The sequence below is a fragment of the Lynx rufus genome, unplaced genomic scaffold (assembly GCF_022079265.1).
Source record: "Lynx rufus isolate CCGP_SWC_20201006 ecotype Redwood Valley unplaced genomic scaffold, mLynRuf1.p SCAF_4, whole genome shotgun sequence".
NCBI lineage: Eukaryota > Metazoa > Chordata > Mammalia > Carnivora > Felidae > Lynx > Lynx rufus.
Window position 1 is genome coordinate 105,000,025 of NW_025814856.1, and position 12,304 is coordinate 105,012,328.

Here is a 12,304-nt window from a genome sequence, read left to right on the forward strand (position 1 = left end):
GGAGAACAAACTGAGGGTTATGGGAGGGCTTGTGGGAGGGGGGATGGGCTAAATGGATAAGGGGTTAAGGAACCTACTCCGAAATAATTGTTGCACTATTTGCTAACTAATTTGGATGTAAATTAAAAAATAAAATCATAAATATAATAAAAAAAAAAGAAATGGGCAGAGGATCTGAAGAGACATTTTTTCAAAGAAGGTATACAGATGGCCAACAGATACATGAAAAGATGTTCAACATCACTGATCGTCAGAGAAATGCAAATCAAAACCACAAAGACCACTTAGTATCAAAAAGACAAGAAATGGGGTGCCTAGGTGGCCCATTCGGTTAAGCAACCAACTCTTGATTTCAGCTCAGGTCATGATCTCATGATTCATGAGATCAAGCCTCTTGCTGGGCTTAGCGCTGACAACACAGAGCCTGTTTGGGATTCTCTATCTCCTTCTCTCTCTGTCACTACCCCACTTGCACTCTTTCTCAAAAATAAATAACCTAGTGGGGAAAAAAAGACAAGAAATAGCAAGATTTGGCAAGGATGTGGAGAAAAAGGAACCCTAAAACACTGTGGTGGGAATGTAAATTGGTGCAGCCACTATGGAAAACAGCATGGAGTTTCCTCCAAAAGTTAAAAATAGAAAAACCATACAACACAGTAATTTTACTTGTGGGTATTTACTCAAAGAAAAAAACAGTAGTAATTCAAAAGATACATGTACCCCTATGTTTATTGCAGCATTATTTATCATAGCCAAGATTTGGAAGCAATCTTAGTGTCGGTGGGTAGCTGAATGCATAAAGAAATTGTGGTGGATAAAGAAATTACGGTAGAATATGTAACAGCATAGATGGACTTAGAGAATATTATGCTGAGTAAAGTAAGACAAAGACAAATACAGTATGATATCACTTATATGTGGAACTAAAAACAGTGAAGCAGAAACACTCCTGAATAGAATAAACATAAGTGCCAGAGGGGAGGGGTGTGGGGAATGGAAACATAGGTGAAGGGGACAGAGAGATACAAAGTTTCAGTTAGTTATAAAATAAGTCATGGGGATGAAAAGTACTGAATAGGGAATATAGTCAATATTTTAGTAACTTTAGGGGCGCCTGGGTGGCGCAGTCGGTTGGGCGTCCGACTTCAGCCAGGTCACGATCTCGCGGTCCGTGAGTTCGAGCCCCGCGTCAGGCTCTGGGCTGATGGCTCAGAGCCTGGAGCCTGCTTCTGATTCTGTGTCTCCCTCTCTCTCTGCCCCTCCCCCGTTCATGCTCTGTCTCTCTCTGTCCCAAAAATAAATAAACGTTGAAAAAAAAAATAATAAAATATTTTAGTAACTTTGTATGGTGACAGATGGGAACTATACTTACTGTGGTGAGCACTGAGTAGTATATATATAGTTGTCAATCAGCATGTTGTACACCTGAAACTAATATACCATTATGTCAACCATGCCTAATTAAAATTAATAAGTAAATAAAAACATAAATAAGGTACTACATGAAAAAAACATATAAAACTTTTGCTATCCTCACTTGAAAATATATTTATGTTGGGCCATTAAAGAATTTGAGATATTTTTGTTTTGTTTTTCTATAATCAGTGCTGACTGCATACCAACTTACAAAACTGAATACTTCAAGTAAATATCTTTTAAAGCAAAAATGTTACAAATGAAGGTGAGTTATCAAGGTAGGGGCATCTCATGCAGAATCTAGCATATACTTCTATGCTTATTTCTCAGATATTAGACTTCTATAAGAAGATTTTTTTTTAAATCTTTAAGACCATAAGCTCCATATGAAGAGGATAGTGGTATTTTTAGCCCTAGAAGGTTCATATCTTAAACGTACCTGAAATATCTAAAAATTAATGTTACAGAAATTGTGCTTTTTATTCATGTTTATGGGAAGATATAAGGATATAAACTTATAGAATAGGGTTTATGTTCATTAAGAGCCTACTCTAGCTCACACTTACCATCCGTCATTCATTTCCTTTCTTTCCTTTCTGCTATTTTGCCTGACTCTCACCTTTCACTCACTGATCTTCATTTCCTTTAATATAAATATACCCTCTCCAGATGGTTGTGCTAGTCCTGAGGGTCTTTCTGGCTCTGGGAAACACTGGAAAACCCAGTGTTTTATTTCTAACTTCCCCATTTCCATGCTACCAAAAGCCACCACAAAGTAAAACATGACAAGAGGAACTAAAGACTCAGAAAAGCAAACCTAGTCCATTAAATTTGTTCCACAATCACAAATCGGAGATAAGTGATTGCTTAACAAATGAAACAGAATTGTTCATGTATTCTCATACATGAAATCAGATATTCATTTCTGCCCTTTTATCTGTTTTACTTGCTATTAAAATAAAGGATATGATTTTATAATATTAAATTAAGGGAAATTTCCTTGGTTATTTCTTTTCTGAACCACTAAGTAGAAAAAAAGGTAGAAATTTACTTACAAGACGTAAGTATTTGAGCTAGGTTTACAAAGAACCTCCCCAGTTACTTTAATTTTATAATATAGCCCTAGACTTTCTAATTAAATATGCAACTTCTGTCATAAGGAAAAAAAAAACATCTTATGCTTTTTACACTATATTTAATTAAGCATTTCTTGTAAGTTCATTTCAGTATCTATCATGGCCCACTAAAGTTGGATTCAGTTATAAAATGGTAGATTAATTACCTTTTGTATTAAATGAAATAAGAATCTCAAATATGCAAAGTCAGGAAATTTAATTGTGGTCTTCAATTGCTTATTCAGTGCATTGGAAAACTGAATGCAGAAGTACAGAAAAAAGAGCCAAAGGTTGTTAAATGTAGCACATCACACACATCTTGCACTTTACTTAATGATCCAAGTGTTTATTACTATGAAGGAAATGCACCATTTAAAGAATTATGGTGGAATTGTAAAACATTAAAAACTCTAATTAATTTTAGTCTGAAGCATGCAGCGTGCTCATTTTGCCTAAAACATTTTCATTATCATCAGTATTTTTCCAGTTATTAAGATAAATTTTTTCTTCATTGTGCAGCACCAGCACATTTTCGGTATTAAAAGCATAATCTTAAATGCTGTTGAGAATTATATCTGGAACATACTTTAAGTAAATAAAAGACAGCAGTTTTTGACCATAGATTGGAAGAGTATATATTGCTTTTTGATACCTATTCTATAACTAACATAACAGATTAAGTGTATATCTTTTTTGTCAAAAGCCATAAATATATATACACATATATATTCACTAACATTTTTAAAAAGACCATTGTTAAAGCATAAAGATAATTTTGACTATTAATTTGAATCCAACTACAATAACTCTTGGATTAGCCAAAGGAATATTTAAAATCTAAAGATAATACAAGAAAATAGAAATAGGTTAAGTTAGTGCTTAGCTGCACCTCCTCACTTCATTTTACTGCTGTACTACCATGTATCTGCTATAAGTAAGAAATTCAGTAAAGTGAAAACAACTGAAATTCTCTTTGTAAACATTGACCTCCATTATGCTTATTTCTGGAAATAGTTCAAAGGGTGAGATTATAAAGGGATTTATTTTAAAAAATCTTATGTTTTCTGTTGGTAAAAGTAATCCATAAGTAGAAAAGTAAGAAAATATATGAAAGCATAAACAAGGAAATAAAAATTAAGAACATCACCATTATGAACATTTGAGATACTTACGAAAGGAATTTTAAGTAGAACAATGGAAAGCAAACTGTTTTCGCTGTGTATTTTCAATGTGAGCAGCTATAGGTGCCTTGAATTTTTTTCCACATAAAATCTTTATATATACGTGATACTTACTTTGAATGCAGAAAACCTTTCATTGAGTCACCATTTGTTAAATTGCTTTTTGAAATAATTTTAGATTTAAGAAAAATGCAAAAATAGTACACGTAATTCCCATTTGCCCTTTATCCAGCTTGCTGAAGTGTTATCGACTTTTATAACTAAAGTAGATAACTGAAACCAGGAATTAACATCAAGACAATACTATTAACTACTGCATAGACCATATTTAAATTTTGCCAGTTTTCCCACTAATACCCTTTTCGTGGTCCAGGATCCCATCAGTTTTTAATCATCATGTTCCCTTACTTAGTCTTCTCCCACCTGTGACAGTCCAAACTTTGTATGGTCTTTGATGACCTTGACAGTTTTGAAGACTACTGTTTAATTATTTTATATAATGTTTATCTGATGCTTTCTCATGATTAGATTGAGATTATGCATTATTAAGAAGGATACCACAGACCTGATGTGCCCTTTTTAGTGCATCATAGCAAAGGGTTAGTTACTGTGAATAAGTATTACTGGTGATACTAACCTTAATCACTTGGGTATGGTGGTATTTGACAGGTATCTGCATTATAAAGTATTTATACATTCTTCTTTAAAGATAAAAACAAACAATGGGGAAAGTTGTCCCTTTGTATAATATTACTTAAAGAGAAATCACTTACAATTTGGCTGTCTATAGGGTTAATAGACTAATTTGAGTCCAAATATTACCTGAGCAGTAGAAATTCTAGCTGCTAAAATAACTGCCCTTTTTTTGGAGTTGGTTATCTCCGAAGAGAAAGAAAAAGCAGGATGGATTGGTTTTATTAATGGGCATCAATTCTTTGAACTATTATGAAAACTAAGACAGTTTTGTAAATAAGGAAAATTGAGGGTGCCTCTGTTCCAATTGATAGTGGAAGCTTTAATAGCATTTAAACAAAACCTTGCAAGTTTTATTAATTGGTAACAGAGATTTAGTTTAGGTAAGAATGGCAGTGTTTTTATTGTTAGAATGTTTAGTTTAGGTAAGAATGTTTTTGCTGTTCTCTGTTAGAATAACTCCCTCAGTCTTATGTTACCACCAGGAGCATTAGACCGTGATCCCATGGACCGTGTATGCCTAGACATTCTCATTCTCATTACTACAACAATGCTGTCAGTGTAAAAAGAGCAAGAAGGCTAAAGAACCACCGTCAGTCATTTGGCATTATGGGTTGTTGTTATGGGAGTGGGTATTGAAATTCCACATGTAACTAGCAGATCTGCAGGGTGGTTACAATCAACATGTTTTCTGGAGTATGAATTAGCAAGCTTCAGTGTTAAGAGGTAAACCTGTCTACACTTTCCAGTGGCCCCAAAGGGTACATTTTCTTGCTGGCTGCCTCAGAACACTTTGTGAAACAAATGTCAAAATTGTCAGGACTGTCACTAAGAAAATGATCCGTGTAGTAAGGGTCTTCTTTTGCTGGGAAACAAACAGATGTCTTAACTCAGCAAAGAGTAAACAAAAACGTGCCATTTATCAGAAGAAATTTTTTACTGCCATTAATATTCAGTAGTGAAGAAATACTTTTTGGTAAAAAGCTTCTATATTTGCAGTTTCATTCATTATGCAATCATTAGTCAATGATATTTGATTTGCTGCCTGAGCTATTTCAATGCTTTTATTAATCTTGAATTGCTTATAAAGTTCTTACACAAATTAGCACTTGTAAACAAACAAAAAAAAAATAAAGCAACCTCTAAAATCCTTTATGGAGGTTTATTGTGTCTAAATCTACTGTTTTTATTTATAATGATAAAACCTGTTGGAATGCTTGGGTGGCTCGGTTGAGCATGTGACTCTTGAATTTGGCTAATCTCATGATCCCATGAGATTGAGCCCCATGTCAGGCTCCGTGCTGAGCATGGAGCTTGCTTAAGATTCTCTCTCTTCCTCTGCCCCTCTCCCCTGTCCTCTCTCTCTCTCTCTCTCTCTCTCTAAGTAAATAAATAAATAAATAAATAAATAAAAGCTTTTATTGCTATTTTCATTATTTTGATGATGTTCTACTATAGCAATTACAATGTGTTACACTCTAGCAGTTAGGGTTAAATGCCTTTTCCTCCCCTTCATAATCCTTTTCTTCATCCAAATCACAGTTATCTTTGTACAGAGGAAAAAGGAGATAGGATCTTGTTACCTATGGAAACGGTTTAAAGGTACATAAAGGCAAGATCATGTAAGACATGTCCTCAGCATAAAGAAAAATGTGGAACAATTCTTCACCTGTCCTGAGCAGGAGGCAATATTAGAAGAGACATGCATTTATAAACTATGGTTGACCTTTGAATAACATGAGAGGGCTAGGTGTTCCAACAACTTGCATGTGACTTTTGACTACCCCCAGATTTACCAATAGAGCTTATCATTGACCAGAAAAGCCTTACTGATAACATAGTTAATTAACACATATTTTCTTATGTATATTATATACTGTATTCTTATAATAAAGTAAGTTAGAAAAGAGAAGGTGTTGACAAAATCAGAAGAGAAAATACATGTATAGAACTGTACTGTATTTATTGAAAAAAATCTGTTTAAATACATAAATTCAGTGCTACCTAACAAAAAATGTCTTGCCACCTTTACCTGCTAAATTAACACCTTCTGTCAGTATCTCACATGAAGAAGACAGCGCAAAGCATAGTGCAAAATTTGCTTCTGTTAAGATATAATCAAAATGTAATCTCTAGAAACTCTTGCCCAAAAGTGGAAAATACCCGTTCAAGAGTCAATCAAACATAGTATCTCTGTTCAGTAGAGATAAATTGGGGAAAAAAAATTAAAACAACATACAGTGACTATTTTGCTTTGAACAATATATTAAAATTACATTGCCTGCCAAAATGACATTCAAAGCCCCATCCCTTGTATGCAACATATTTATAAATGATTCAGATTGGTTTATAATATTGGTAATTTCTCTACTTTTCTGATGTTGACAAAGTCTAACCCACAGATGCTGTTGAACCTAGAGACAAAGTATATAAAGGAAGCCTTCTCCACCTTAATATTTATAGGCAAGGATGTGGTTTTTCATGGGAAAAAATTATACTTGAATTTCATTTATTTAATAAAGTCAGTTTACTAAGAGCTCAACAATGATTGAATTTGGTTTTATAAGATTCTGAGATAAAGGGTGATGTATTTGGCGACACTGATAATATTACTGTTGTCTAGAGATACTTAAGAAATTGCTACCTATGCTTAACTCAGTAGACAATGCTTTTTAATTTCAGTTAATAAAAATGAAAGTTCTCACTTGATAATTATTAGAAACATTAGGAAAGCAAGACTGCTTTGTACTTGGCATTGTTGAAGGAACATAGATGATGAAATGGGTTACAGATTATAAGGTGAAATATTTTTCCAGACTCTCATTATTTATACTTTGGAGGTCGCCATTTAATATTGAACACAAGATGCACTTCATTCCTATGGAGACAGACATTACGAAGTCACTTCATTTATTCACCATGTTCCACAGGACCCTGCTATGAATTATGAAGCCACACTTAGAATTGAAACTGTAGAAGACTGTAAGCATTCGATAGACTGACATGCCCATGTTTCCTATTTTAGAGTTGACTGATCTTCAGATAACATATGGTGGTGCAAGTAATTGGAAAATTGGCAGGCCTGTCAAGAAAGCACGTTAGAGGAGACAAAAATGCCATGCTGGAGCACATAAAGTGTCTCAGAAGTTAAATTTACTTTTATCAAACAGTGAAGTAAAAATACCTGATTCACCCCCCTAAAATGAATACTTTTTATGGGCAGGTGTTTTCAAAAGTAATTTGAGGTCATTAATAAAATAAGTTGCTTTTAAGAACATACAGAAAATTTTAGTCCACGTGTAGTGCAAATGAGCTCCCACTATAAATATTTGAATGTTACATAATGTTACCGTTTTGTTTCTAGCCTCTTTTCTAGGATTGCCAGAATCACAGCAGTTAATTCTTCAGAGAAAAAAGAATTAAAATGTATTAATTATAGCTGATAAAATGCCCTAAAGTTTACATTTTAATGTTTTCTAAAATTTATTTCACAGGAAGATGAAAATGAAGCTGAAAGAAAAAATTTATCTCAGGAGCTCAGCATGGAACAGAAGAATCCAAAGAAATAAAGGATTTTCTGTAGTGTTTTGAAAAGTTTGCAATTTATGTAGTAGCAGATAAAATTTCTAATTGTAAAATGTTAAATTGTAAAATCTAATTTGCAAAATGTTCTCAATAAAGTCATTGAAAATGAAATAGGACCTTGTTCTTGGAATCTATATGTTTTCTAAAGCAATTTAAACTTTTAATAAAGGACCTTCTAAAAATACTAAAATGAAATCTGAGAATGGAGACAGAATATTCTCTAATCCGTAACCTATAATCTGTTCAAAGTATTAATACATCTGAACGACCTCAACAAAAATCTCTCACAGTCATTTTTCCCCTTACTGGGCTCTATTGTCTTCTTCAGGGGCATTAACAGAATTCCAATTATGAATATAAAGAAAAGACAACATGGTTCAAAAATCAACAGCAAACACACGCATGTGAAAACACTTAAAACCAAACAGTGCCACCAGGTGAAATATCATTTTGGGATTTCATCAACTCATGTATGACATACTACTCTAGCATGGCAAGTAAGGGTTAAAAAGAAACAATTTCACATTCTCTGCAGCCGAAGTAGTACTATGACTTTTACTTCACAAAATACTAAGGACCTACTATTTGCTGTGCCCTGCACACTTTCCTGGATATTTCAAGAACACTTTCCCATCTGTATTTCTTTGGCTTAGAATTTTCTAAAATTCCTTTGATACCTATCTTTATCAGGATTTTCATAACCAGCCATTTGACTTCCCCTGGTTCTGATTTTTTAGCCAGCATTTACCAACTATAGCAGGAACAATGAATCGACTTGCTGTTTGCAGAGTCAGATGTTTTTAGCAGATGTCTTTGTTTGATGATTTAAGGCAGAGTTTTTTAAAAAGAGAAGCATAACTTGGGAAGGCTTGTAAGAGAATGTCAGCATACAAGTTCTTCCCTGTGAGAGTGGAATCTGCGTACTTGCCCTGGAGCCACAGTTTGACCACATGCATCTGACAAGTTCAATAAAGGTGTGGCAGTGGGATGTGCTGACAGTTATGATACAGTGAGCCGAAATGGGAAAAACTACAAGCAGGCAAGACATTAAATTCACTGATACATAGCCTCAAGTAACATAACCGTGGGTATCAGGAAAACAGTTCTATCCCATATACTAGAGTCCTTGGATGAATTTTGGAACAAAGATTTTGAGGCAAATGCCTGAGAAGGCAGGTTAGAGTCTAAAGCAGGCCTTTGCAACAAGCAACTATACAAATTAATTTGACATTTTCCCCCATTTTGTTCTGTTTTTGAGTGAGACATCAGTCTATATTTCAAAATACCCTATTCACATAGATTGGAATTACATTACTAGTGTCACTTTTAAAAAGAAGCAATAATACATGATTCATAGCATTTATTTTGATGTTGCAGGTACTATACTGAATGCTTAGTGTACATTATGCCACTAACCATCCCTGTTAAGACATAAGATGGTTACCGTTATTTTTCCCATTTTCCAGTGATCAATCTGAGGTTTAGACGGGAAATAAGAGGAAATAGGTAACGAACGTTACGTAGCTTGTAACTGGCAGAGCAACACTTCAAACCCAAGCAGTCTCACCCAAGAATATCACATTTAATTACTGTGGAAACACTTGTTAATACCGTACCTCTTTCCATCCACTATCTTCCCCTAAAATGTACAGGCTTGCTTATTAGCACCTCATTCATCACCTGCTACTTCTTTAGTTATTCCTCTTCCCCAACTTCTTAGCCATGTTTAATTTATTTTGAAGACTTTGTCTTCAGTGAAATAAGTGAAACAATTATAACTACCATTTCACCTGCTCCAAAACACAAGAATCCTGCTTTATCTTTTGTAGATTAAGTTATGATGAAAGAAGTATAAGAGCAGCTTACTGCTTCTCTATGGTTTTTCAGTAACTTTCTGGCCTTTTTTTTTTTCCTTCGGTACATTGTGAGTGCACTGCCATCTGGTCTCTTAATTAGTTTCATTTCTAAAAGAAGTTACTGAGTAGTATGAGAGGCACAGTGACCCTGAGCCGCTGGACGGGCATTTTAAATAGAAATATTTAAGTGATACCTTTGACTATTTAAAACCCCAGTTGCCCTTTTTAAAAAAAATTTTTTTTCAAAAAAACACACTCCTTGGTTTAGGACAGCGAGTGACAAAGCAGAATCACAGTGAATTTGCTTTAGGGATAATCTGCCGTATGAATTTCTCCACTTTTTAGGGTCCATACATTCATGCCATCAAGACATACTTACAAATCCCGTTGTAACCCAACTAGGTTGCCCATATTATGTAACTCATTAAATTGGTCACTTTGTTTGAGTCAGATTATGCATATTTTATATTTTTTTAATATTTTGTAGAGTATTACATTTTGTATTAGCTCAGGCTGCCATAACAAAAGACCCCAGGCTGGGTAGCTTAAATAACAGAAATTGATCTGTTTTCAGTTCTGGAGGCTGGAAGCCCCCAGTTTTAGTTTCTGGTGAGGGATATTCTTGGCTTACAGGTCGTGGACTCACTGCATCCCCACACGGTCTTTCCTTTGTGCGCACATGAGGCAAGAGAGCAGGCAAGCTCTCTGTCTCTTCTTAAGACAACACTAATCCTACCATCAGGAATCTAACCCTATGACCTAATCTAACCTTAATTAGTTCCTTACTCCGAAGGTAGCCATTACTGAGGGGTTAGGGCTTCAACATACGAATATGAGGGGTTGAGGGGCCACATTCAGTCTGTAACACATTTAAGTAAGTCCAAGTGCCTCTCTCCGTGAATAACTATTCTAGTTGTTGAAAAGCACTAGAGCCAAGTCCCAGTGAAACTGTCTGTGACAGTAGGGATTATATATAACTAGTATTCCACCTGCTCCAAAACATGAGTGGAAGAAAATAATAGAAATGTTAATAATTTGAATATGACCTAAAAATTGATTTCTAAAGAAGACAGACCACTGCAAAATTATATGTACCCATTTTCTCTATATATATTCCCATTACTCAGCTCATTTCCTGACTCATATTAGATGTAACACCGCCACTGTAAGTCAGCCTGTGACCAACAATAGAGAATATTCAAAAGACAAAATGCCTGTATAATCTCCACCTGCTCAACTGAATTGTACTCTTCATGTTAGTGATTGGGCTATATTTCTTCACATCTTTAGAAAATTTAAAAATAAAACAACTTTAATCAGTACTTTTCTCTATCATACTTATGACCAGCATTATTTTTTAAACTGTATTCAGAATTCTACTCTTTCCTCAGGTCTATGAAATAAACAGCAGAAGTAGGAAGAGGTGTGAAGCTGTTCTCAAGTGGAAATTGCTGAGCACTAAGATGCTCCAGTTCTAAAATTCATTCCATAGAACTTTACTGGAACTTTCTATATATGCCATGCACTGTGTATTACTGGGAATTCAATAACAGACAAACTCCCTCTGCTGTCACGGTCTTGAAATTCTTAATACTTTTAAAATAAGGGGCCCCACAGTTTTACTCTGCACTGGGCCTGGAAAGTACATAGCAGGTACTAACATGTACTGATTTGACTCTTTAAATCAATTGTATTGAGTATAGTTTACATATAATAGATATGCAGTTCAATAAGTTTTACATCCCATAATCACCACTCCAATCATGATATAAAACATTTCCTTCACTCTAAAAAGCTTTCTCATGCAGTTCTGCAGTCATTCATGCACCCCTATTATAACTACCAATCTGCTTTCTTTCTTGACTCGTTTGCCTGTTCTAAAGTTTCAGACAAGTGGAATCATGTCATATGTATTCTTTTGTGTCCGGCTATCTTCACTCAGCATAATATTTTGAGAGTCATCCAGATTAGTGCATGAATCAGTAGTTTTCTTCCTTTTTATTGCTGAGTACTTTTTCATTGTATGGTATACCACAATTTGTAGATCCATTCACCTGGTGCTGGACATTTGAAGAGCTATTATACAAAAGAAGATACACAAATGGCCAAGGAGTACACGAAAACATGCTCAGATTCATTGTTATCGAGAAAATGCAAACTAAAACCACAATTACCACTGCATATCCACTAAAAGATCTCTATGTTGTCCAATACAGCAACCATTAGCCACATGTGGCTATTAAGCACTTGGAATATGACCAGTCTGAACTAAGTTGTGCTCTAAGAATACATGCCAGATTTGGGTGACTTAGTATGAAAGAAGAATAAAGTATCTCATTAATTTTATTGCGACTGCATGCTGAAATGATAATATATTTAAATAGATTTGGCTAAATATATTATTAAAATAAACTTCAACAATTTTCACTTTTGTAACATAGCTATCTATGTGGTTCCC

The 12,304-nt window shown here is 34.5% G+C and overlaps 1 protein-coding gene across 3 annotated transcripts in view; it reads left to right on the forward strand.

Annotated features, from left to right (window-relative positions):
• PHF14 (PHD finger protein 14) overlaps positions 1-8,117 on the forward strand; it is a 210,591-nt gene extending 202,474 nt beyond the window's left edge. Inside the window, exon 18 of one of the 3 annotated variants that reach the window (XM_047095550.1) lies at positions 7,900-8,116. In XM_047095550.1, the coding sequence (XP_046951506.1) occupies positions 7,900-7,974 (75 nt within the window). In that variant the 3' untranslated portion in view covers positions 7,975-8,116. Of the gene's footprint in view, positions 1-7,899 lie in introns of all 3 variants that reach the window. The other 2 variants (XM_047095552.1, XM_047095554.1) reach the window with 2 other exon arrangements.
• Positions 8,118-12,304: the final 4,187 nt, after the last annotated feature.